The sequence below is a fragment of the Onychomys torridus genome, chromosome 5, assembly GCF_903995425.1.
Source record: "Onychomys torridus chromosome 5, mOncTor1.1, whole genome shotgun sequence".
NCBI classification, from domain to species: Eukaryota; Metazoa; Chordata; class Mammalia; order Rodentia; family Cricetidae; genus Onychomys; species Onychomys torridus.
In genome coordinates this window covers 38,476,676-38,504,288 of record NC_050447.1, presented here as the reverse complement: position 1 = coordinate 38,504,288, position 27,613 = coordinate 38,476,676, and the positions used below count along the sequence as shown (strand labels likewise).

The 27,613-nt window shown below is 46.5% G+C and overlaps 1 protein-coding gene and 2 non-coding genes across 4 annotated transcripts in view; 2 read left to right on the top strand and 1 right to left on the bottom strand.

Annotated features, from left to right (window-relative positions):
• Window positions 1-18,895, bottom strand: part of LOC118583547 (protein VAC14 homolog) — an 89,703-nt gene extending 70,808 nt beyond the window's left edge. Inside the window, exons 1-8 of one of the 2 annotated variants that reach the window (XM_036186952.1) lie at window positions 18,478-18,895; window positions 4,854-5,004; window positions 4,364-4,531; window positions 3,449-3,511; window positions 2,537-2,644; window positions 1,732-1,841; window positions 1,377-1,483; window positions 340-474 (exon numbers count right to left, since the gene is read on the bottom strand). In XM_036186952.1, coding sequence (XP_036042845.1) covers window positions 340-474; window positions 1,377-1,483; window positions 1,732-1,841; window positions 2,537-2,644; window positions 3,449-3,511; window positions 4,364-4,531; window positions 4,854-5,004; window positions 18,478-18,581 — 946 coding nt within the window. In that variant the 5' untranslated portion in view covers window positions 18,582-18,895. The remainder of the gene's footprint in view (window positions 1-339; window positions 475-1,376; window positions 1,484-1,731; window positions 1,842-2,536; window positions 2,645-3,448; window positions 3,512-4,363; window positions 4,532-4,853; window positions 5,005-18,477) is intronic. The other variant, XM_036186951.1, reaches the window with a different exon arrangement.
• Trnag-gcc lies at window positions 5,888-5,958 on the top strand. Its single transcript has one exon. It is a non-coding gene; the product is annotated as a tRNA-Gly (tRNA).
• Trnag-gcc lies at window positions 6,593-6,663 on the top strand. Its single transcript has one exon. It is a non-coding gene; the product is annotated as a tRNA-Gly (tRNA).
• Window positions 18,896-27,613: the final 8,718 nt, after the last annotated feature.

Genomic DNA, 27,613 nt, shown 5'->3' with positions numbered 1-27,613 from the left:
CTGGTCATGGGCTCCGTCCTCCCTGAGTCCTGTCCTTGCCACACACCCTCGAGAGATACTCTTCTTCTCACAGGTGACCCCTGCTCCGCTGGGGTCTTTCCCACCCAAGGTACAGCAGGACGAGCTCAGAGGGGTGGAACCTTGGTGCATCTGGAAGTAAGCAGGTGAGGACTGAGGACAGCCAGCATTAGTCCTGTGTCCCTTGCTTTCCTAATCTGCATTCACCTCCATCGCCTGCTTCCTAGATGCTAGACCATTTGGAGGAATGAAGGAGCCTAAGGGAACCCCTTCCCACTCAAGATCCCTCCAACTCAGCCTCTTCTCCAGAGTGAAGGATACTTTTCTTGCGGTCATCATAGGCCAAGCAGGGCAGGACAGCAGTCAGGATCCCAGAGGAGTAGGGCAGCATTACCCGGCCCGCCAGCTGGATGAACTCCCGCATCCAGCACATGGCTGTAAGCTGAATCAGGTCATCTGGAAAGGGAATTGGTAGCTTCTGGAGGGGCTGGCACAGGCATTGGGGAGTTCCCTCTCATCTAACATGCACAAAGGCTAGGCCTGGAGGTTGACGAATCAGGGGCTTGACTGCTTCTAGCTATGTGAATACAATACTTCCTGGGATCACTGCCTCCTAAAGGTTAGTCAAGATATGTTAAGAGAGCAATAATCTTGTGCTGGACTTTGAAAACAGCCCCGAGGCCCTGCCCTCTCTGAATCCATGCCCATTGCAGTATGGCTTGTGTTTCATTTCTAAGTGGAGTTCATTTTCCTAGCCTTAGATCCAGAAAACTGGCTTCTCTGGCCATAGCATGTAGTTGTAGTGATGGTGTCTCTGGTTCCTGTCTCTCTTGGAACCCTGCTGCTGATGCCATCTAGCCCTCTGGATGCTGAGACTGCTAGCCCCTCCCCCATGCCAGTCAAGAGCCAGATGTGCATGAGACCATCCCAGACCACTTAGCTCCAACAGATCCTACAACTGGCTTCAGGGGCCATGATTAGGTCCAGCTTGGCCTTGGAGCAAACCACCCAGCTGACCTGTAGGTCCATGGCTAGTGACAAGCAGCTGCTGCTGTGATTGCTTCACTATGGTTGGATAACCAGCAGATGCTGAGGGAAAGGCGATTCTGACCTCTGAGCATCCTACCTTGATCTAAGGCAAAGCACATCTACAAGATCTTCAGAGCAGGTAAAGAGTATCCGTTAAAAGAGAAGCCAGATCTCTTCCTCACCCACACCTATCATCACAGCTTCCAGGCCCAGAGTCACAGACAGTGCCTCTCCCACCTGGACTCCCTTTTGCCACATACTGAAACTTGCCTATCAGAGACGGGGCTTCTGGGGAGGCAGTAGTGACTACAGGCCCTCCAAACACTCACCTGTGGTCTGGCAGTGGATCACCAGGATGTTGGCCATCTCAGCAAACTTCACACTGGAGGGGTTCTTCTTAATTTCTTTCAAGAATTCTCCAAGAACCACCTCACACCTACCAATGAGAGAGAAAAGGAGGAATGAGCTAGCATGTCAGCCCATTTCTGCTCTGGGTCACATCCCTACACTTGTCAGGACACCGAGCAGAGAAGGGAAGATGAGCTCTCCACTCCTCCATGGGGAAGGATATGGAAAGAAGTAAAGGGTGTATCCTAGTCACATACAGGACATGTATGTGATCATGGGCACCCAAAGGGAGTCTAGTGAGTGGCAGCTGCTAGATCCTTCCCCCCACCCACTCACATTTTCCGAATCTCTTTGCCATTGTCACCCAGGATCTGGAAAAGTCCATCCAGGATCTCCGGCAGGTAATCCAGCAGGTTAATGTCTGGCACTGACACCAGAACCAGGATCTGAAGGAGGAGGGCAGGGAGAGGGAGAGTTGGGAGAGCTGGCTCAGGTACAGAGCCTTGTCTCCTATTCGCTTCCACTGGGACCAGCAGTGAAAAAGACTAAAGGCCTGTGTCATGGCACTGTACGTATCTATGGTGGATGGTGCTGGCAGCCATCATTTTTCTGCTCAATGTGCAAGGAACTGGGAGTTTGACTCCAAGACAATTTGGATGTTAGAGGAGAAGGGGGTTGATAGGGAAGGCTGGATGGAGCTAGGACAAAGGTGGAGCTGCTGGATGCAGCTCTAAGGGCTTCTGAGATCCTGGGCATTTTCTAGGACAAGGGAAGACTCTCATCCCTTCAGGAGCAAACAGGACACGCAGTGAAGATGACACTGGACAAAGTGCTTTTGCTGCTTTGTATTTTGAGACAAGGCCTTCTCACTGTGTCATCCTAACTGGCCAGGAACTTGCTTTATAGACCAGGCTGGCCTTGAATTCACAGAGATCTGCCTGTTTCTGCCTCTTAAGTGCTGGGATTAAAGGATGTGTCAACATGTCCAACCCAGTGTTTTGGGTGATGAGGTGTCTGAAGTTATTAGGGATATACAAGGTGTTATCTCTTAGCCCAAGGAAACACTGTGTGTGTCAGAGCTCATGGGACTCTACCAGAGACTCCTGGTGGTTAGAAAAATCTATCAAGGACTGGACCTTACCCAGGAGATGATGAACTGCCGGGCGTACTGGTTGTTGGAGTAAATCCTCTCTCGCAAAAGGGGGATGAAGCCCACCAGGTCAAACTTGTTGCTTTCTGTCACAATGTCCTGTGGGTCAAAGGAGTAAGGGCTATGAAGAGACAGAGCTTGGCTTGCTGTGCTGCAGGCCCTGGACTGACTTGAGGGTCAGGGAACCACGGAGTGAAATGGCAGATTGAGAGTCAGGTAGGAGAGGTCCTGGAGAATTGGAAATGCCACAGGCTCAAAGCCAAACAAGATGATGGATGGAGAGCAGAGAAAAGTCAAAAGACCTAAATGAATGGCAAAACCCTACTCTGAAGTCTGGGGCAAAGCCCAGCATCCTGTCATGGGAGACTGGGGTGGAAGTTCAACTTCACTGCTCTGGGTGAGGCATTACAACACAAAGATTCCAGCTGGAGAGATGGCTCAGCAGTTAAGAGCACTGGCTGCTCTTCTCGAGGACCGAGTTGAATTCTCAGCAACCCTATGGCAGCTCACAACCAGCTGTAACTCTAGTTCCAGGGAATATAACACTCTTATTACCTCTGCTGTGATCAGACACACAGGTGGTGCATAGACATACATGCAGGCAAAGCACCTAGACACATGAAATAGTAAGAGAGATTCACACCCACCTCCCCCCGCCGACAAAAACAGAAGATTTTCATTTAGGGGGATGGCACAATTCTGTATTTTGACTATGGTAGTGACACAGCTCTATATACTTGTCATGGAAACTGCATACCAGGCAGTAAGCTTTCAGACATATGTATGTACTATATATATATATATAAAATTTAAATGAGGAAAAACATCTTCAATGCCAGAATTACTACTCTACACAGACAGAGGAATAGATTCTAAAATTAAAGAGGGACAAAGCAGCAATACCTTTAAAAGTCGGTCTAGGAGTTCAGATCCACTTTTCACATTGGGGTCTGGGTCAGCAGCCAACTATGAGGACAAAACAGAGGACAGAGACAGCACTCAGTCATGTGACATGGGAGCAGGTCTCTAAAGCTAACCAAGAGCTGCGGCCGTGGTGCAGATCAGAACACCAAGTAGTGTCTTCCCCAGAACCTGCCTCCAGAAAGGTGGGGGGTCAGTCAGCCAGTCAGTCAGTCAGAGTGGAATCCCCATTTGCTCAGGGACAGCCTCCTTCCCTGTCTGCAAGCTCTGCGGGGTTCTCAGGCCAGGCTGTAGCTAGATCAGACTCTGGGCTTCCCTTGGCTGCTCCCAGGGCATTCCCATCCTAAAAGCCTTGGTTCTCTCACAGAGCACTGAGACATCAGTGAGGGTGGCATTTAGAAATGTCCATGTTGTTCGTTCTGCAGGAGTTACAGATTTTCTGGGCCACTATGCATGGCTGGGGAGGGCAAGTCTAACAATGTGAGGGGAGGCAACCCCACCAAGCTGAGAGCCATGAGGAGAGCAACAGGGACCCTAAAGCTCTATAATAGAGTATTCTTTAGCACACCAGGGAGAGTGTAATCACTGTCCTTACAGGGGACAGCCTGTACTGTGGAGTCACCATTATTGCCTTTGGGAGGTTACTGCCTCTCAAACTCCAGCTCTTCTGTTCATGCGTAAGGCAGGCTGACACTTTTCACAAAGTGCAGTGAAGACAGACAGGGACATCAAGAATATACAGATAAAAGTCTATGAAAAATTGGATTCAGACAGTATGTGACCCTTGTAGCAACCTGGTGATCTGCTCCACTTGCATCTAGGCAGTGTCCCGAGCTCTCAGAGTCCGAGAAAGCCAGGTCGGCTGGGTGGGCTATTTGTAGCCTCATCAGAAGTTACCTTACTCAGACCGTCAAACAGAACGTTGAAGTGTGGTAGCACAGCACCGCGGGCCACTTTGACGATGTTGTAGAGGGCCTCACAAGCGTAGTAGCGCAGCCTACTGTCTGCATCATTAAAGCAGGTCAGCACTGGTTCAATCAGCTCCTTCAGGTAGAGCCCCGAGTCCTGAAATGAGCAGAGGGAGAACTAGTCAGAAGGGCTAGGCCCCGGCTTTGCAGCTGGCAGTGTCAGCTGATGGAGCTGATGGCCTGGTGCCTCGGCGATGCTCAGGCCATCCCAAGCCAGCCTCCCAGAAGTGGGACCACACTATGGGGACATGGCCATAAGGCCACAAGGCCATGTTTGCTGGCAGTCTTATATGTGGAATAGTCTTGATAAAATACAAGTCTGTAATAGCCCTGCTGGGGCTTGGGTTGGAAGGTATCTGGGCACCTCAGTCAGAATGAAGTCCATTCCTGGTGTGTTTGCTCCTCAGGAGAAAACATACCTTGCCCAGGGCGATAGAGCAGGCTGCCAGGCCGATGAGGCCCCCTTTCCGGCTGTGGGGGTGCTGGGACAGGGCAAACTCCTGGGACAGGGTCTGGATCACATGTTTGATTTGCATGGTGTTGTTCTGGGCCACGAAGTCTCGCACCAGCCTGGAGAGGGAGGAGAGTGGGGCTATGGGACAGGTGAAACCAGGCTGTCCCTGCGGCCTGGGCTCTCCAGAGATGACCTTTACAAAGAAGACTGGGGTCCTGTGTCTTAACTGTCGCCCTACCCAGGGTTTCAATTTCCCTTCTGCTGGGAGGAAGAGTGGGGCCAGCTCACTGAGAGAATCTGGGAGAATGTAAATTAATGTCTTACCAAGAATCAAAAATGCAATGCTTTTTTTTTTTTTTAAAAGATATAAACTATCTTTATTGAACTCTTGCTCAGCTTTGCACTCATGTATCCACGGAGTCCTCTGATCTTTGTGCTGGGGACACAAAGCTTCATCTGGCTCCAGCCCAGTGGCAAAATCCAAGCACAAACAGAAAATTGTAGTAAAATGGAGTAGTGCTACCATAGATGCAGAACAAACTGCCTATGTCCAGGAGGCTGACAGAATGGTCCCATTTGAGACATTAGTTAAGTAAAGAAAGCTAGGTATACTAGTCCATTGCCTATTATAATGAAATGCCAGAGCCAGAATACTTATAAAGAAAAGAGGTTTATTTAACTCATAGGTTAGGAGATTCATGGGCAATGTGCATGCATCAGCTCATGGTAAAGGGAGGCTCATGTATGGAAGGAAAGCATGTCATTATGGGGGCTGAGGTTACGATGGCTCAAGGGCTTTTAGGTGGGAGTTGTCAGATCACAGTCCTGACTCCAGAAGCACAGCTTATAAGAAGGCTGGGAAAGAACACATGCACTAAACCCGTGCAGTCTCCCAAACAGGACAAACCAGCCAGGTGAAGCCTGGTGTTTCATCAGTGGACCTGAGTTTTGGAAACAGCCCTGTGAAGAGCTCTACAGACAACACACAAAACAGCTGGAGCATTGGTGGTTCAGTGGTAGAATTCTCGCCTGCCACGCGGGAGGCCCGGGTTCGATTCCCGGCCAATGCAGAGCTAGTTTTTTTTTTTTTAAATTTATTATTATTATATTAAAGGTGGGGTGGGTTGGAGTGGTGGAGCGGTCCCTTTCTTGTCAGTTTCCTCACAGAGATTCTGCCAGAGGAGCCAGGCTCCTCAGTCACAGAAGGCCTGAAGCAGCCCAAGCGCCTGTGACTGGGACTACAGATTACTGCCCGGAGTCCATGGGGAGCTGCTGGGCTCTTCAACAAGTAGGAGTTGGTTGTAGGCGTCTGACTTCCTGGCCTCCACCTGAAAGGGGACTCCACAGCACTACCCCTGGTCTGGGCCAGCCGCCAGGAAATGCAGTGTGAAAGCTGAGGAAGGCACAACAGTTCAACAGGACCCGTGCAGCAGAGGGGAGGCTCGCCCAGTCTCCGTGGGTTTCGCCACTTACTGAGGAGGAGGGAGTGGAGCTGTCTTTCCTGTCTCAAGGCCCCAAGGCAAATCTACTTCATACAAACCCATGCCCACCCTTTGCTCCCTCCTGCTCTGCAGCTAGCTGCTCTTCTTGCAGCTGCTGATGTGGCAGTATCAGAAACTGGGCTCACAGCCTGTGACTCAACAGACACAAGGAGGCCCGGGAATGGGGTTAAAGGGAGGTGCCACACAGCTGCTGACAGCTGGAGCATTGGTGGTTCAGTGGTAGAATTCTCGCCTGCCACGCGGGAGGCCCGGGTTCGATTCCCGGCCAATGCAGTTGCAATCCTTTTACCTCTAAGAGATGAAAGTTAATACTTCATACTGCTTAAGTTAAAAGCATAGTCATAAAATTGCAAATGACTTGTTTTTGGCTTGATTTCTTAAAAATGTTCTTGATGGAAAACCATTTCCTAAATTCCACAGAGGTCCTGAACCACATGGGGATACACCACAGCTGCTATGAGTAGCTCTTCCTCCCACTCCTGCCCAGAACCCAAAGAGTTCTGCTTTTGCCTGGCACAAGCCACGGCAGCTCCTGGAATGTGAGGACACAGTGAGGACATGAATCCTCCAGGTTCAAGCCAGGCCCCAAGAGGAGAGACAGTCTCTCTACCACAGTCATCCTGAGACTAGCTCCTCTCCCGCCTCTTGCAGATTCCTGGAGTACTCCTCCTAGATGACAGCCCTGCACAGATGCATTACTCCCTGCTTTGAAGGATGCTATGCTGGGGTGGGTAGAGAAAACATGAGAGTCCTCCAGGATGACAGTACAGACCCATCAAGAAGAGTGAACAGTGAGGTGAGGAAAGCTGTCGTCTGCCAGGAGAAGTGTGTTGTGGTCTCATGCGGGCAGGCATGGGAGAGTTCTGAAGCACGAGTAGGTGTTGATTCTGGCTGAGAGGTATGAGGGCAAGCATTTGGCTTGGCAGAAGCAAGGCCAAGGTTTGGAAAGGTGGCTCTTAGTCAGCAGTGCAAGACCCTGAAGGCTTGGCAAAGTGTACCTCCCTCTGGTGGCCACAAGGAGCCCTGGAACTTGGCCAGCAGGGGATGGATGGATCTACAGCTGTGAGTTGGCGCTAGGCATCTGAAAGGCAGTAAGGCAGCTCTGAAGACAGTACAGGCTCCCAGACAGCCCTACTGGTGAAAGGGGGCAGGGAGGGGAGGAATGCGGCCCTTGGTGCCAGAGCGACAGCTTTCAATAACAACAGGTGTTTTACAGGAGAGGATGCAAAGTGGGGGCAATTCATGAGTTCAGTGACACCTTCCTTTGTTGGACACCAGTTGGGAGACTTACCAGGGCTCAATTTGGTCATCCCAGGCCACTACAAAGGTCACCCTAGGCCATTATAAAGAGCATAAAGTCCCATGTGCACAGGGCTCATTACATTAAGTATAATTTTCTCCAGGCAAATAAGTGTACACAAGCAATTGTGCCTCCTGGAGGGGGAACTTTTCTAGCACCTTCTCATCAATATTACTAGTTTAGACAGCACAGGGGCTATCCTGGGGACAGTCTTGTTCCACCAGTCAAGCCCACTCTTAGCAATCAAAACAGGCCACGTGACCTCTCTAGTCTGCCCACTCCCCAGTATCACCCTTCCACCAGCCCCAGCTTCCTAGGGTGCTTGCTCCTCCATCAATCAGGTGTATCTTCCTCCTCATTCACCCTGCCTCTGGATCCTTCTTTGGCTTCCTGCCCTCTCATGGTCTACAACAAACAGCTAAGGTACTAACTAGTCCCAGTGACCCCATTCCTCTTTTGCATCCAGAAGCACTTAGTGTCCGAAGTGTACTGATCGATGTCACCTTCTACCTCCATAATGTCTCATTCTTCTCTGCAACTCTAGGGTCAGCTGTCTCCAGATCGGTGTTATGTATCAGCAGCTGGCCAATCCGTGAATACCTGCCAGTGGAGTCAGTCTGTAAAGGCCGGCCAAGCTGATGGGGGCACAAGCTGTAGGGCAAACATGGGCAAAACCTTGTGCTGCCATGTTGCTAGCATGGGCAAACCTGACCTGTGGGGTTAATTGATACAGCATCCAATGGTGCTGAGCCCTTCTAACCTTATCACAAGTTAGCATGAGCAAAAGACACTGTTCCCGTGATCTTCAAACACACACTGAGAAGAGCCCAAAAGACACACACACACACACACACACACACACACACACACACACACACACACGGATGTGACCTGAAGCGATCCTGCTGAGGGGCAGCTGCACTCTAAAACTGTGCCCTCAGCCAGCCAGTGCCTTGGTCTTGTGACTTCACAGGGCGAGTGCAGAGAACAAGAGCAACCACAAGGGAAGCAGAGTAAGTGAAGTTCAACAGCAGGCACGGCCGAGTCTTTTTCAAAGACTCTGGACTGTCTCAGCTTTTAACTACAGCGTGGGAGACAGAGGTGGGGGGTCTTTGGCTGAACTCGTTTTTGAAGTTAATATCTGGCCCAGAAACTCTCCTGATCCCGAATCCCTGGGGTCCTTCAATGACACAAAGGCCTCAGAATTTACTGTTCTATACTCTGGCTGCTACCGCCTGGTTTCCCTACAAAGTGTTGGAAACGGTTCAACAAGGCAGTCCCCACTGGCCCTGTGTCCTCTAGTGGTTTCTCAGAGCCTCTGCTTGCAACAGGCTGGAGGTATGGGAGGCTGGCAGAGACAGACACCCAAGACAGGAGCCCCAATGTTGGCCAACACTAGGTTTAACAACATTGACTATTTCTTTGGCAGAGGGAACTATATATGGTAGAATACTTTGGGGTTGTTATCAGCCAAGAGAAAACCTGGGGCCATATATTGTGCTACCCAGCTACAGCCTGCATGGATAGCCCCAGCCTCTGAAAGAGGGTGTGGTGACAGTCAAAGGCCACACAAGGACTGATGAGTCAGCGAGCACTCACGCTATGATGTAGACCTTAGAGGGCAGCTATTATCATGACAGCAGCTACTATCATGCTCAACTTCTAGATCTGAACTACCCTAGGGAAATTAAGTCCATTCTCAGGATCATAGAAGGTTTGAACCCTTGATATCAACAAAGTATATCCTTTCAACTGTATCACAGTTTCTTCCTCCCTCGAGGCCACTGGAGCTGGAAAGTGAACACATTCAGTGACGATTCTCTTGTGCAGACTCAAGCCCTCGGGTGACATGAAGCGTTTCTGTACATCACTCCCCACTGCTCAGTGTGCAGACATCCCTGAAGTCTCTTCCATACACACAAGAAGTGCAGACAAGGCACATCCTCAAGATATTCTATTGTGAAGATAAGAAACAAATAAACACTGCCTGAGCACTTACTGTCTGCCAGGCAATGTATCTACACGTGTGTGCTGGCTGGTTTCCTGTCAACTTGACACAAGCTACAGTCATCTGAGAGGAGGAGCCTCAATTTAGAAGATGCCCCAGATGATCAAACTGTAAGCAAAGAAACTGCAGGACATTTCCTTAACTAGTGACTGATGGGGAGGGACCAACTCATTGTAGGTGGGGACACTCCTGGGCTGGTGGTCCTGGGCTCTATAACAAAGCAGGCTGAACAAGCCATGAGGAGCAAGCCTGTAAGCAGCACCCCTCCATGGCCTGTGCATCAGCTTCAGGTTGTCCCCTGTTTGAGCTCCTGTCCTGACTTCCTTTGATGCTGGACAGTGATGCAAAAACTAAGCCCACCAATTGCTTTTGGTCATGGTGTTTCACCGCAGCAACGATAACCTTAACTGAGACAACTGGTGATCAAATTTAAACCGAAAACTTGCCACCCAGTCTGTTACTTACTCTTCAATCCAGTTCACAGCTGAAGAAACTAAGCAACATAAGGCCACACAGCTTTGTGAATTAATCATAAGAATTTCACTTTAAAAAAGAATACCAGACAATGTGTATCATATATTCTGCACTGCATGTGCTCAAGCACCCGCACCACGGCAAAGTGAGAACCAGGAGATAATGTGTTCTATACACACCACCCAAGCAACGCCCATTCAACAGACGCTGACCAAGTGGCCTGTCTCATTCTGGCTCTAAGGAGGATACAAAGGTAAGCCCAGAGTTGACATTCATTCCTTTGTTAGGAAACTTGCAGCCCAGACGTGGGTCTGCCTTTTTAAATTTTTACCCCCCTGCAAATCCAATTCTGTCTCAGTTCTCCATATGACATATGTATTCAGAAGGCACATCCAGGCAGTGATTTCCCAAAGAGTATCTGGGTAAGGATATCTCCATCTGCTCCATCGAGTACTGGAGTAAGTTGTTTTCCATTTGCTCACACATCACCAGAAAACTGAATGGGAATGAACACGTGCCTCTGAGGACAGGCCAAGTTATCTTCTGACAAGGCCTGAGACTTAACTCACAAAACACAGACTGAGTTAGGGAACAAGCTGGGAGTGAAGATAATAAAAAATATGATATGCATGCATGAAATTATCAAGGGATAAACATATTGTTAAAAAAATACCTAAGGGGGCTGGAGAGATGGCTCAGAGGTTAAGAGCACTGAATGCTCTTCCAGAGGTCCTGAGTTCAATTCCCAGCAACCACATGGTGGCTCACAACCATCTGCAATGAGATCTGGCACCCTCTTCTGTATGCATAATAAATAAATCTTTTTAAAAAGTTTAAAAAAATACCTACGGGCTGGAGAGATAGCTCAGTAGTTAAGCCACTTGAGGCTCTTCCAGAGGACGTGAGTTCAATTCCCAGCACTCAAATGACGGCACCCAACTGTCTGTAACTCTAGTTCCAGGGAATCTGATGCCCTCTCTGGCTGGCTTGCACAGGCAGAAGCACACATGCAGGGAAAACATTCATATACATAATACAAACAAAAAGTCTGACAATTCCTCAACCAAAATCGTACCAAGCATCCACTGGATACGGCTGGGAGAAAAGAGGGTTTCAATTTTAGGTGACAACACTTGTGACCACTGGGTAAGTGCCCCCTCACTGAAACGGTATACCAACTGTCTTCTCCCTTCAAAGACAAGACACAGTCTACAAGCCATCGATCAACTACTTGCAAGTCTACAGCCCAGTGGCTGTTGTACAGCTAGTACCACAATAACTTGAAGGCATTTCCACAAGCTCTAAAGAAAATCTGTGCCCCTTGGCTGTCACTGCCCTTTCTCTAGCTTTTCCCTCTCAACTCTGGCAACCACAATCTGCTGTCTCTAAAGATACCGTGCTTCTGACCTTCTATAACTGGCTGGCTTCTTTCACCCAGCATGTTTTCAAGGCACAGAGACATTCAACCAGAAGTCACAAATGCAATCTTATCCAGGAGGTGGTGGTGCACACCTTTAATCCTACCACTTGGGAGGCAGAGGCAGGTGGATCTCTGAGTTCGAGGCCAGCCTGGTCTACAGAGCAGGATCCAGGACAGCCAGTGCTACAAAGAGAGACTGTCTCAAAATAAACAAACAAGCAATCTTCACAGGAGGTAGGCAGGGAAGTCAAACAAAGCCAATGAAGGTACTGGTGTGACAAGCCTTGGTGAGCAGCATGTCAGCAGATGGGTGAGGAGTTGGCTCTTACTGAACAGGAATGTGGCACCCCCAGCCACAGCTCCACAAAACCCCATATTTCTTTCTTTCCTTCTTTTTATCGAGATGGCATTTTTACTGTGTAACCACCTTGGCGTCTGGGAAGTCTCTCTGTAGCCCAGGCTGGCCTCAAACTCACAGAGATCTGTCTGTCTTGCCTCCCGAGTGCTGGGATCAAAGGTTCATGCTACCACCACCCAGCGAGCAAACCCAACTTTCATTGTGAACTTTCTCTGAGATTCAGGCCAAAGAAAACAGTCCTGTAGGCAGAACACAGGCCACTGCCAGTCTCTGACCCCAGGACTGAACAATCTACTGGAGGTCCTGCTCCTGATAAACAGCAGGGCTAAGCCTAAGCTCCAAACTTCACAAATTGCCTCAAACTACTCTAGGACACAACCAGGAACTATGCAAGTATCATTCAGAGCTCTGGTCCCTAACTGTGTCTGGGCTCTCAAAGCACACCACATTAATAGGCTTTTGGAATCTGAAGCGCAGATAAGATTGCACTTGCTAGAGTTGTATGGCTGGTGGTGAAAGCTAAGCTCAGGAACACTAGAGAAGCCATTATGAAAAATGTGCCCTTCCCATGGCCAGCAGCAGGACAGAGCAAGCCTCCTCTCTACAGAGCCTGTATGACCTGCTCTAATAACCACAGTGCCCTCTGTACCTCTCTCCTATATTTACCTCTCCAGGAGGGAATAGACCAGATTCTTACCAATCTTTTCATTAATACTGATCAATCACTGTGTCCCTTGAAATTGAAAGGCCACAAAACCCAAAGTGGGCACTGAGATGTAGTGTGGTTGGTAGAGTGCTTGCCTAGCACCAATGAGACTCTGATTTCCATCCCCAACATTGACTAAAACCAGGTGCGGTGGTGGTGCAAGCCTGTGGTCCCAGTCCTTAAAAGATGGAGGCAGGAGGATCTCCACTTCAAGGTCATCCTCTGTTATACAGGGAATTTGAGGTCAGCATGGGATACATGAGACCCTGTCTCAAAACCTTTCTCAACAAAACCAACACGACAACCCAGAGCTGCCATTCTAAACCCCAGTGCCTTCATCTTTCTGCTGCTGTGGCAGCATGCAGAACCAGGCAGTGGGAGGGAAGCTCTTCGGGGCCTGTGCTCAGCAGGCTCGTGGTAGGTGCAATTAGACACTGGTCACAACATGCTAGCACAGTGGAACCAAGCCTACCTTTGCTTGCAGATTTAGCGTCTGAGGACCTGCAATAACTCTAAAAGATCTCACCTCCCACAGGAACACCAACTGCAGTACTGGCTGTCATCTGAGCAGATGGGCTCTGGAGAACTGAACGCAGTAGCTAAAGCCACTACAGAGATGTCCAAGGATGAAATAAATTGTACACACATCACCCTTTCAGTGGGGGAACCCACTAACAGAAGTGGGATTTCTTGCTTGGAGGTAGAGTTTATACACCCAGCTTGTGGGGATGCCTTTTGGGACAGATAAACCTGGGTTGTACATCCAGGTTCTGGCTGTAAACCTGGGAAAGATGATATAGTAAGAAATCTCTACTTTCTCATCTGTGAAATGGATTAGCACCATCTGGTTCACAGTGCAGTGAGAGGAGGGGTGGGTGGACAATGGCTAAACACAGGGATGCTTTTCTACATCTCTCTGTATCCCATGTCTACCCCCGGGATGGGGCAGATAGAACTTTACACACGTGTGGCCTCAGGGTTCACTGTACTCATTGATGATCATAGTGACCAAGTGCCTTTTATACTCCAACTTCCCACGCTTGAGGTGCTGTATGTGGAGAAAAGGCCCAGCCCCTAGAACCCTGAAAAGTGAATGGCTATTACCAAAGCCACCGGCTGTGATATTTTGTTGTAGCAGCAAGAGTAGACTATTCTAACCCTACCTGTGCACTTAGGGATTTTTGAGAAAAAGCTCAAAATACACTTAACACCTCTCAGTTTACATTACTTCCCCCCACCTTCCACGTCACCCAATGGGCAGTTTCAGCTAGAGTAACTAAGGAAGCCTGAGACTCCTGCCTCCTTGAAAACCACAAAGCAGTTCCCTATTCTGCCTTTGAGATTTGAATCCTATTCTCTAGAGCTGTTCTTTAAAGAGTCCTAATCATATCTCACTCTGACTACTGGGCTCAGCTGTCCATGAGGTTGTGTGGGCTTCCTGCTCAGTCTAGGAAAGGCAAGGGCAAACCTAAGGCACAGACAGGCTTTTGGTCTCTTCCTAAGAGATGCGTGATGTGAAGGTGGATTCCTTCTTCCATAGAGCTCAAGGCCTCGGAGGGGGCAGATATGCAGGTCTGGAGTTTCTTGACAAACACTTTATTGCTCACTGAGCTTTATCACCAGTACCTCCCAGAGTTGTACCAGTTTCCTACTGGTTACTGTTATAAATTACCACAAACTTAGAGGCTTAAGACACAACTTATGGATCTTACTGAGCTAATCAAGGTATGGACAAGTTGCTTTATATTCTGGAGGTTCTACAGAAGCAGTTCTCAACCTGTGGGTTGAGAGCCCTTGGGGGTCACATATCAGGTATCCTGCATATCAGATATTTATACTGTTCATAACAATAGCAAAATTCTTCTTAGTTCCCTCTTTCACATTAAAGGATGCTTGTGGTTACAGTGGGTTCACCAGAGTAATCTAGGTTACTTTCCCCATTTTAAAGTCACCTGATTAGCAACCTTGATTGTATCTGCTATACCCTCTCCCCATCCTTTGGCTCTGTGATGTATAACAGAGGCATGTCCAGTTACACTTGCATGTATGTGTGCATGAGGAGGCTAGAAGCCAACTTTGGGTAGTTGTCTCCATCACAGGAAAGATAAGTAGAACTTTAGTTTTTGACACTGGGTCTCTCACTGAACCTGGAGCTCAGTTTCACCTAGACAGACTGAGCAAACCTGGGGTTCTAGGTGCATGCTGCCAACCCCAGGTTTTACGTAAGTGTTGGGGATCCAAATTCAGGTTTTCACTCTGGCAAAGCAAGGACTTTTCCCACTGTGGTATTTGAATGAGAAACATCCCCCATAGGTTTGCGTATCTAAACATTTGGTTGCCAGTAGTGGCACTGTCTGGGGGAACCTTTAGGAGGTGGAGCCTTGCTGGAAGTATGTCACTGGAGGTAGGCTCCGGCAGTTTACAGCCTCATCCCACTTGCAGTCTGCTCTTTTTCCTTTATGAGAGTGGATGGGGATGTGATTTCTCAGCTTCCTGTTCCAGCTGTGGGCTTCCATGCATCCCCGGCCATTATGGACTTCCCCTCTGAAACCATAAACCCAAACAAACCCTTTCTTCTACAAGTTGACTTTGGTTCATGGTGTTTCACTGCAGCAAGAGAAAAAGAACTAATGTTCCCACTGAGCCATCTCCTCAGGCTCATACCTGCTATCTTAAGTCACATATTCACAGGTTCCAGGGATTAAGTTATCTTCTGGAGACCATTATTCTGACAACCAAAAAGTGGCAAGAACAGTACTGATATAAAACAATTATAAATACATAAAATAATTATGTAACAGCTGTTTGTACATTATGTAACAGTTGCGGTGTGTCCAGTACTGCATTAACCACTTTTACAACATTAGCTCCAGTAATCAAATGCTCCAATGAATACTATTATTAGTTTGCAGATGAGGACATTGAGGTTAATTAGGCTGCTCAGGCTCACCTAACTAGTGAACAGGAGTCTGAAGCCCAGCTACCAGGATTTAGAGCTCTGAACCACTATTCCATGTGGTCTCTTAAGAAACAGAGTACCTTGGAGGGGTCACTCACCTAAGAACAGGACAGGCACACTCATTTCTGTAGCACACGAGCTGTCTACACTCCATAGGCAACTGCCAATGTTCTGACTTCTATGGGGTGTCCATGGGGCTTGATTAATAGACTATTTGGCTGAGGATTAGTTTGGCCAGGATTAGTCTGATGAATAACATATGTATATATGGAATTTTCTATGTATGGAATAGAGGGTCTTTGAGGTCAGCCCTTGTCAAACTCTAACACGTGCAACAGTCATACAGGGTCTTGTTCAAGTGCCATTCTAATTCACTCTAGGATGAACTAGAGTCTCTTTTCAGTGGCTGTGTGCAGGCCACTGTTGAGTAGCACAGTCCTTAGCTACAATGCTACTTCCCTGTCAAAACAGTAAAACTACTCATTCTCGTGGACATGTATCAATGCCACCAGGCACTGTGCTAAGTGCAGAAGATAAATAAACCAGCTTTGCTCTTAAGGAGGTCATAGTCCCCTTAAAGTTTCTCTGAATTTTACAAATCAAGGGTAGTATCTAATATAAAACACTAACAACAAAGCCCCTACAGAACTACCTGCAGGGAATACTTATACAGACTGTTCTGGAAGCAAGATGTTGTGACAGCCTCTGTTCGAGGACCTAACAGATGACTCAGGCCAGGATAAAAGCAGGTACTTCTGTGAAGCTGTGTGGGTGGACAAAACTGGTGTCAGCATGCAAGTGCCTGAATCTTAATTGTTTCTCAAAGGTCCATGTATTCAAGGTGGAGTCCCAGCCTGGCACTGTTTGGAGATAACAGGGTTTTAGAGTCAGGCTGATTGAGAGCTCTTTTTGGGGGTGTCCTTGAAAGGCTTCCCCATAAACCCAAAGCAACAGGGACAAATGATCACAGATCACCCTGTCCATTTAAATCTTGAGTGTTTGATATAGTAATGGAAGGCTGACTAATGCAACTTCACAAAGCCAACAGAATATGGACACACAACCATACCTATACACTATCTTTGGGTCCCACTATTCAGCATGGCAATCCTGTTAAGACTTGCTAAGCACTGGAAAGCAAAGATGTAAACAGAATGCTTACATCCTAAAAGAGGTGGCTGAGGAAGGAAACAGCCAGAGTGGACATGCTGAGTACTGCAGATGAAGGGAGGGTCTTCTTACCTAACTCCAAAGCCATTAGTCTAGGACAAAGCAGCCGTTCTCCACTGGTGTGATTTTGTACCTTCAAGGGACATTTGGCAATGTCTGAAGACAGTTTGGGTTGTCACAACTGATGGAGTACTACTGGCATCTAGTGGGTAAAGGGCAGAGGTACTGCTAAAAATCCTACAAGGCATAGAACTGCCCACTATAACCAAGAATTATGCATCCCCAAATATCAACAGCACTAAGGTTAAGAAACCTTGAGTAAAGAATCTATCCTAAGTCAATAAATGAGCACTACTCTATAGCTTAGGGCTGTCCAAGTGAGCACTGTGCAATGACAGAGACGTTTTCTCTTTCTTTCTTTCTTTCTTTTTGAGCTGAGGATTGAACCCAGGGTCTTGAGCTTGCTGGGCAAGCGCTCTACCACTGAGCTAAATCCCCAAACCCAGAAACATTTTCTATTCTGCACTGTGCAGCAGTAGTGGTTGGCTACTGAATACCTGGAATATGGGTGGTGAAACTGATTTTTTTGTTTTGTTTTGTTTTTTGAGACAGGGGTTTCTCTGTGTAGTTTTGGTGCCTGTCCTGGATCTCACTCTGTAGACCAGGCTCTTGAACTCACAGAGATCTACCTGCCTCTGCCTCCCGAGTGCTGGGATTAAAGGTGTGCACCACCACCACCACCACCACCACTGGCTGTAAAACTGATTTTTTATTTAAAGTGAATTTATATATATATATATATATATATATATATATATATATATACCAATTTATTACTTTTTTTCCCTTGAGATTAGGTCTAACTAATCTCAAATTTGTACACTATTTCTGCTTCAGCCTTCCAAGTGCCAGAATTACATGCCTGTATCACCAGTCCATCTTAAATTTAAATAGTCACATACAGTCTGTTGTTACCATGTTGGACATTTAAGCTCCTGGACTTTAGTGTTTTTCTAGTTTCGCAGGCTGCTTCTTTCCACTCTTCTGAAACCATCTACTCACTTGACTGTCACTCAGATTTGACTGGGGGTAAAAAACTTCACGTGCTCACACACACTTACTCAGTAAAACATTACCAATTAAACGTTCCCTATTTCGAACACCTGGAAACAAAGCAAACATCAATGCACCATTACACACACATAATACTGCAGAAGAGAAGGTCAGATTTCCCCAATTTCACTCGCAGGAAAGAGTGACTAAAGATTAAACATGACAAGCCTCTGCGCAGCGGATCACGCTTTGACCTGATTTCTACACTGGGCCATTTAACGGTCTCTTCAGAAGCTGTTAAGAGCCGGCGGGACAACATCACAAGGAAGTTCTCCACCCCTTCAGAGAGGCCACTTTCTAATCCTGCTGGCTTTGACTGAGGCCACATAGAGGATTGATTCCCCTGGTGTCAGGCACTGTGCTAAGTACTGCACACACGTTAAGTCAGTTCATTTTCACTGCTGCTATTTGGTGGTACCAGGAGGTTAAAGAACTTGGCAAAGATGGGGCTCCTGGATTTCTCGCTTTAAAGCAATGTGCTAAGAGCTGAAATCTGAGAGGTCAATACCGAACCTTCGCCCGAGACGAGCAAAGCCACCAGGAGCTGCATAGCCAGGGCGGGGTCTCTTTAGCTCTTACTTCTCGATCTCCAGCGCTGCTACCTTCCGCTTTTCGTAGAGTTTATCATTCAGGGCACGCACAATGTTGGGCGTGAGCGGCGCGAAATCCTTCTCCGGGTTCATGGTGGCAGCTCGCGCTGCGCCCGGGAGCTTCGAAACACCTTAGCCCGAGGCTGCCCGGGCTGCGCCAGGGCGAGGGGAGTGTGAAGCACGGCGCGGACCCCGGAGCCCGCTCATGGGTTACACGGTCCCGGGCCTCCTGCCTTGTCCTGCCGTCGCGCGCCGCCTCGGGTACCTTGCCCGGACCCTGCTCTCCCACGCGCAGCCTGGACCGCCCCACAGCTCACGCGACCAGCTCCCGCCAGGAACCGGCAACGCTCACTGGGCCGCGGCCATGTTACTCAGGTCACGTGACACCGCAAGCACTTCCGCCTTCCGCTGGCCGCAGGGTCCGCCTCTCCACGGCCACGCCCCCGCGCGCTTTCGGCGGCGCCTTGGCCACGCCCCCAGGGCTCCACCCCCTCTGCGCCGGCGGCTCAGTTCCGAGCAGTGTTTTGTGTGAGAGTGGAGAGCAGGTGGTGGGTGGAGCTTCAGACGTGCTGCCAGAGTTTATCTCACAGCCGGCTTCTGGGAATGGAATTTACGGAGGGAGCCTAACTCAGTTTAATTTATGCATTAGTTCTTTAGTCACTTAACAGTCACTCGCGCTTATGCCAACGATTCCATCATTTTCACTATTTCCTAGCCATTTGTCTTTACATTGTGTATGTGTGTGTGTATACATCAAGGTGCCTTTTTGGAGGTCAGAAGACAACTTGGGGGAGTCGGATCTCCCCTTCTACCACGTAGGGGTCCCAGAATAGAACTGCTGTCGTCAGGTTTGTCAGTAGACATCTTTGTCCAGCCCAATTATTTTTTTAGACAGGGTTTCTCTGTGTAGCTTTGCGCCTTTCCTGGAACTCACTTGGTAGACCAGGCTGGCCTCGAACTCACACAGATCTGCCTGCCTCTGCCTCCCGAGTGCTGGGATTAAAGGCGTGCACCACCACCGCCTGGCCCAATTATTATTTTCGGGACAGGGCCTCAAACTGCCTGTATATCTTGAGGATAGACTTGAACTCCCAATTCTCCTGCCTTCACCTGCTGAGTGCAGGGATTCCAAGCACGTACCACCACAGCTGATTTTATGTAGTGCTTGGTATGAAACCTGGGGTATCATCCTTGTTAGGCAATTCTACCAACTGAGCTAAAACTCCAGAATGTATTTAATACACTTTCTCAAATCTACTCGTATGTGTGCTCACATGTTTATGGGGACCTGAGGTCTGGTGTCCTCTATAGCTCTTATTTTTTCACTCTGACCTTGAGACAATGTCTCTCGTGTCCTAGGCTGGACTCAAACTATGCAGCTAAGGATAACTGTCCTGGCTAATTTTTATGTCAACTTGACACAAGCTAAAATCATCTTGAGAGAAGGAGAGCCTCAACTGAGAAAATGCCTCCATAAGATTGGGCTGTAGGAAAGCCCCTAGGGCATTTTCTCAATTAGTGAGAGCCCAGTCCATTGTGGGTGGGGCCACCGCTGCGCTGATGGTCCTGGGTTCTGTAAGAAAGCAGGCTGAGCAAGCCAGTAAGCAGCACTCCTTGATGGCCTCTGCATCAGCTTCTGCCTCTAGGTTGCTGCCTTGAGTTCCCTTAGTGGTATACTTACAAGCTATAAGGTGAAATAAACTGTTTCCTCCTTAAGTTACTTTTGATTATGATGTTTTAAGACAGCAGTGGATCCCAAACGTTCAGTAACTACATCCACATAAAACCTGAGAGAGCTTGGGAAAGGGTTCTAGACACACAGAAATGGAACCAAGAGCAGCTTTTCTCTCTCTTCTCTCTCTCTCTCTCTCTCTCTCTCTCTCTCTCTCTCTCTCTCATGCTGACCTGTCTCCTGGTGGTGCCATGAGATAAGCTGTGTGGTGGATTCCCGAAGTCTCTCAGAACTGCAGCACAAAAAGGCATCTCCTGGTAGCTGCCTGCAGGAGGGATCCAGGCGCCAAAACAGAGGCAGAGGTCCTAGCCATGCTACTTGACAGTTTAAAGGCTCATGCATTAAGAAAAAAGATTACAGATATGTAGTAAAGACAGATTCAGATTAAAAAAAAAAAAAACACAACCTCTAAATGGGTTACAGCGTGTTAAAAAATATACATAGGCTTGGGAGAGAGAAAAGAAAGTATACACAATCATAGATTAAAAAATACAGTTTTAAAATAATAAAGTCCTTGAAAAGAGAGTAAAGTAATATGAAAGAAAAAAGCCACATAAAGATACACAGAGAGTGTGGATACTGTGTGTTATTGTGTTGTCTTTGAATTTTTTGACTGTTGCGGAAGGACCAATAATTGCTAAGACACGTTGGATTATGAAAGCTGCTAAATTAGACCAACCTATATTTATTTTAAAAATGTCTTAACTTCAAAATGTAAGTCAAAAAATGTATTACTTTGGGGAAGAAGTTATGCTTTTGTTCCCACAAAAAATAGAAGGCTGTGGATTTGTTCAAGATTAAAGATGATCAGGTTTGATCAAGGAAGACACCCTGAAATCCTAGCTACATACATAAATAAACCTAGAAAAACTATAAAATATGTAATGTATATTTTACCTGCTCAAACATAAAACAAAAAAAATCATCTTTGGCTGACTTGTGTACAATGAACAGTCTATATTAGTATTAATACAGATATGTATGTTACCTTTAAAAGTTTATGAATTTTCAAAACAAGGAACAAGACACCAATAAAAATGGATGGCCCAGGTGATCCAGCATCCAGAACAGCTTCAAGGCTGCTGACTGAGATGACCCAGCATCACAGAATACTACAGTCAAGACTTAACCATTATCCTAAATTTTCTCAGGGTCCAAAGATTACCAGCAACCCCAAATAACAGGAAGTAATCTAGAGAATGATGGCCACGTTTACAAAATATTGATTATAAATGTTTGTTATCATTTAAGGGGGTTTGGTTACAAGTTGTTATTGATAATGGTCAAAAACAAAAACCTAAATAAGGGAGATTAGATCTCAGGGATCTTGTTCTGAAAAGAAAAAGGGAGATATAGAAATGATAGGATAAAAGGGTAGATTATTGAATCTACTTTTAAAACCAAGAAAACAACTACTAGTCTTAAATATTTTACATTGGTAGGGATTTTGATAGATTAATACAAATTTAAAGTTAATTTTGTTATACTGTATGTATATTTCTACTCTCGTTTGGGGTATTGTGTTTATGCAACTCATTTAAAAATGTAATGTATAATTAGGAAATACAAATTAATAGTCATCTATAATAGTCAAACTTATAGTAATATTAGATATGTTTTCAAGGTCATACACAGATATATTTAGATGACAGATGGTCTTCAAACATTTCAAAGACCCACAGAATATGGCATTTAATACATTTATTTAATAACCTAAAGATTTTCATGTCAGTGAGACACATCTGCTCCTGATAGCACCAATTTACTTCACAGAAGATAATAGGCATCAAAGAAACTCTACATGGAGTTTGCTTTCTTTTTGGCAAAGCTAGTCATTTGGGCAAAGAAACTTCCCTTGCTTCAACTGCTGACAGTTACTGTCCAAATTGGACCAGAGGGACACAAAAGAAATTGATCACTAGACTTTGCCAAGACAAGGTAGGACAGTCCTTCAAAATTTCCTGCTTCAGAGAAAAGTCTGTCAGATATTCTAGGTCTATAGGCCAAAGATGGATGCCCCAACATTACAGAAGAACTTAGGGTGACTGTCCAGGCAGTCTGATGTCTCTGTCATTAGGTAACATTTCACCCTTCTGGGGTCTTTGACAGATAATCATAGTTAAAGTTTTCCTTAGTTATGATAAAATGTAAATTAGGTGTATGTAAAACTTTAGCATGACAAAGATAAAATAGATAATAGGATATTTTCTCCAATTTTTGCCAAATACAAATGGACTAGAGAGTGTAACTATAATTCTGACTTGATAACTGTTTTTGTTGTATATAATTTTACTATGTTAAAGTTAAAACCTTTTTTAATTAGACAAAAAGGAGGAAATGTGGAATATTCCTTTTTACTCCATGAATATATGTCATTGCGATTGGTTTAATAAAGAAGCTGACTGGCTTATAGCTGGACAGGGTAAGGTTAGGCAGAAAAGCCAAACTGAGAATTCTGGGAGAAAGAAGGGAGAAGTCAGCAGTCGTCAGCAGAGCAGCAAGATGGGCATGCTGTACTGAGAAAAGGTATCGAGCCAAGTAGCAGAGTGTAGGTAAGAAACATGGGTTAATTTAAACCTAAGAGTTAGCTAGTAACATGCCTGAGCTATTGGTCAAGCATTTATAATTAATATAAGCCTCAGTGTGTTTATTTGGGAGCTGCTGGTGGGACAGAAACTTCTGTCTACTCAGCAGTTAAAACCTTACTAAGATAATAACTAAATGATCCTCCAGCCTCCACCTCCTTAGTGTTGGGACTACAGGTGTGTGCTGCCACACGGGGTTTACATGGTGCTGAGGATTGAACCAAAGGCTTTGTGCATGCCTGTTAACGAACTGAGCTACTTCTCCAGCTGTGACTTTTGTGATAAGGTCTCTCACTGAACTTGAAGTTCATGGATTTGGCTAGGGTAGCTGACCAGTAAGCCCCAAGGACTGGCCTGTCATCTCCACCTCCCCCACCTCCCAGTGCTGAAGTTAGACACCAGGCTTTAAGTGGGTCCTAGGGATCTGAAGTCAGGTCTCAAGCCTTGTGTGGCTAGACACCCTACAGGCTAAGCCAACTTGCCAGTCCTTCAAATCTATTTACTTTTAAAACAAATCTTAAGTTCTCACCTCAGCCTTGCTTGTGCCCTAAAATAATAGATTCAATTATGTTTCCTAAGACATACTAAAACATTGGCTATTTAAAAGTGATATTATTGGGGGTTGGGGATTTAGCTCAGTGGTAGAGTGCTTGCCTAGCAAGCTCAAGGCCCTGGGTTTGGTCCTCAGCTCCGAATAAACAACAAAAAAGTGATGTTATCTCCTAAAATTGCAGGTTCTAACTGTAACAGCCTCCCAGACCTTAGCACAACTCACTCCATGGTGGAAGTACCGTTCAGGCCATAAAACTCAGCATGTGGACAGCAGCACTTGCCAATATGAAAATGAAGACCTAATCCATCAAAGTCCACAGTTCTGGGAAAGTCTCTAAATGCATTAACCTTGCTTTTTGGCTTCTGCAGTCCTGCTTCTAACTCTCTGTTCTTGCTAACTGAACTGTGTCAACCTGGGATGTGGTTTTGTGTTTGAAAGCTCATCTGAGAAAGGCTTGGGGCTCCACTAGGATCCTGAACACCCAGTGTAGTTGCTGCCCAGCTAATTAAGATTCTCTATTGACTTAAACCTGTATCTGAGCAGTCTTCTTTGGTGGATGCCCTGCAACACTAACTGACCTGTGTGTGTCCATGCTCTGATACCCAGGAGGGCTAGGTTACAGATAGCAGCTTCAAATTTACTGAGGGCAGGTAGGCATCTAGATGGAATCATGGGAAAGCAGCTGCTTTGGGTGGAACAGAAATTGCATCTGTGTGATAAAATGGTGGGGGGGCTTGTGGCTATAGAATGATTAAAGATGCAGTTAATGGGGGATATAGTCAAATTCAACAAAGCTTTCAGAGTCAGGAATTTAGGAGAAGGAGGGCTAGTTTACCCTTGAGTCTAAGGAATACTGCATTTGTTTTGAGATCCAGGATGGTACACTTTTTAGCAAGTAAAAAAAACACACATAAAGCTTACCATGATCTTGAAAGTGGAACATCGGCTTTAGATCAGAGACACAGAGTGAGGGGCTACGGTAGGCAGAGCCTTTGAATATGAAAAACTCTTGTAAATACAATGAGCCACTCCAGAATTAATGTGTTTAAGAGCACAAAAGATTTTTTTTTGGTTTTGTTTTGTTTTTGTTTTGTTTCTCTGTGTAGCTTTGCGCCTTTCCTGGAACTCGCTTTGGAGACCAGGCTACCCTCTAACTCACAGAGATCCTCCTGGCTCTGCCTCCCAAGTGCTGGGATTAAAGGCGTGTGCCACCACCGCCTGGTTGAGCACAAAAGATTTTGCAAGTGTAATTAAAGTCCATAACTGATGAATTAAAGGGGAGGTAGGAGATTATTGTGGGTGTGGGCCTGATATAATCAGGTGAGACCTCAAAGTGGCTTGAAATTTGACATGGAAGATTCTCCTGAAGGCCCCAGGAGTCATGTGGTGAACAGTGTATGATGATGACCATGGTCTCTAGTTGGTGAGAGCAGTCTCCTGTCATCAATTGCCAAGAATTCCAGCCATAATACACAGGAAATGAGTTTGACAACACACAAGGGAAACTCAGAGGCATATCTTTTCCTATATGAATCTTCCTGTGAAGATGTGGCTGGTCCTTGATTTAGCCTTGTGGATCTCTGGACTGAGAACCCAGCTCAGTCCATGTGGACTCTTGATCCACAGACACTGAGAGAATAAACCCATGTTGTTTTAAGCTTCCAGGCTGGCAATTGTGTGTTATATGTCTACAGTAAACAAATGCTGGGCCTCATCTAAAATTAGCCAACAAAATTTTGTGAGTGTGTCTTCTTACCCGCAGGGTTTTCATGTGTGGCAAAAGCTTTTCCAACACAATCCAGTGATGGATCAAGGAGCTCCTCCAGCACCCTACAGGTATGAAAACCTCCATAGAGAGATGTAGATAGACTCATGCTACTTTCTTCCTTTTACCTTGCTTCAAGTACTGGCCAAGGACATTCTAAAATGTTGAGCAAAGTTTATGCATTCAGGATTAGATGATGGTTGACACAGTGAAAAAAAATTAAACCAAGGAAATGGGGTGATTTCGGTCTGTTTTCTACAATGTAGGTTCATTTCCAGTGAACCCATGTCTAGCAGAATATTTCACCTGTTTCTTTGCTTTTTGAGGTTGGCTCCTTCGTAAAGGTGAGCGAATTTCCCAAGGGTCACACTGTTCACACTATGATAAGGCCTTTAATAACTGGAGCTGTACTTTTTTTTTTTTTTTCCTACCAGCAAGAGCTCCTTTCTCCCAAAACTGCATTCTGAATCAGGTTGCTAAGAAACCGGCTTCTCCATAAAGCCCAAATGAATGCTTTGTCCACTGATATCTTAGAGATGTAGAGGAACTAAGGTCACTTATTCATCCGGGGACTAGCAGTGGTACTGTGAATGGAGACCAGGGACAGTTCTCGCCTCTCTGCCTGCCTCCCTCTTCCCCGGCCCTGCTGGCCAGCACTCCCTGCTCCGACTCTTCTAGACTGCTGGGTGATTCACATGCTGCAAGCTCACCGCTCTTCCACAGTGATGATTCACCTGGCAGCCCCAGTTTGTGTGCTTGTCATGACAGACTTTGGAATGGTTCTCTAGAACTGTTAATAACAGCTACACCAATGCATGGGAAAAGTCGTATCATTATGAGGTGAGAGGCTACAGGTGAGGTTGTACCCTAATCAAAGCCATTTCCTCAAAGGCAAAGCAGCTTTTAGCTGGAGCTTTGGAGGAACAGCCCAGCAATCTGGTTTTTGCAGGTCCTCCCCAGAGATTCTGATATAAATCAAAACTGAGAAACTGCTGACTTTATGCAATTTCTGTATCTGCCAGTCATAGCAGCTGCTCACTGATGATACCATCCTCTCAGATTGTTGGCTAGTGTGGCCTTTGCTCAACCAACCACTGGAAAAATCTCTCATCTAATTCTTTGTCTTTATATCTATTATTTGTGTCTTTTAGAAAATATTTTATGACATTGTTAGATGTGTGTGTGCCTGCGCACGTGTGTGTGTGTGTGTGTGTGTGTGTGTGTGTGTGTGTGTGTGCGTGTGTGCATGCCTGTCATGGTATGGAAGTCAGAGGACAACTTTCAGGAGTCAGTTCTCTCCTACCATGTGGGTCCTGGGGATTGAACTCAGGTTGTCAGGCGTGACAGCAGGTGCCTTCAAGCTGCTGGCCCCTATTAGTAGTATCTTTACTGGCTAAAATGAATTGGTTATGAACTATAGGTCTGGGTTTACAAGCATTATAGGAAACATTTAATTTGGCATTGGTTGTGTATAGCATGTACTGGCTGAAGGTTTTGAGGAGGTACAAAAAGTTGAAGCTCTTTTTCTGTTGATAAAACACCTTTAAGGGCTTGGGAGACGACTCAGTGGTGGGCACATCCTTGCTGCACAATCCTGACACTCTACACCTGAAGGCAAGAACCTACCTAAAGACTGAAGATAGCAGTGCATGTGTCTGTAATCCCAGTGTGCCCCTCCTGGGAGGTGGGAGGCAGATACAGGAGAGTCCCAAAGCTCACGGGCCAGCTAGCCTGGCGTAAGCAGAAAAGCAGAAATGAATGAGATCTTGTCTCTAGATAGACTGGAACAAGTCCTCTTGGCAAGGACTGACACCTGAGGCTCTCCTCTGACCCTATACAGGTACCATGGCACATGCTTTCTCTCTCTCTCTCTCTCTCTCTCTCTCTCTCTCTCTCTCTCTCTCACACACACACACACACACACACACACACACACACACACACACACAGCACCACCATTTAAGTCAATGTAGTACTACAAACTGTAATCCCAGTACTCATGAAGCTGAGGCAAGAGGAATAGAGGAATGGAGTTCAAAGTCAACTTGAGCTACATGTTGAGACCTGTCTCAAAAGAGCCCAACCAAACCCCAACCAAACAAACTATCCCCTGCAAGCCTATAATAGGTACTAGGCTTATTAAAAAGCAGATTGCTGGACTGTATCCCACAGATTCTAACTCAATAAGTCTATGCTGAAGACTGAGAATTTGGGTCTTTAGCAGCTTCCCAGAGTGGTCCTGTTCTCATTTGGGCGGCAGCGGCGGCCTCTTCTTCTTCTTCTTCTTCTTCTTCTTCTTCTTCTTCTTCTTCTTCTTCTTCTTCTTCTTCTTCTTCTTCTTCTCTCCTCCTCCTCCTCCCCTCCTCCTCTCCTCTTCCTCCTCCTCCTCTCCTCCTTTCCTCCTTCTCCTCCTTCTCCTCCCTCCTCCTCCCCTCCTCCTCCTCCTTTTTTTTTTTTTTTTTTTTAAAGACAAGATTTCTCTGTGTGGCC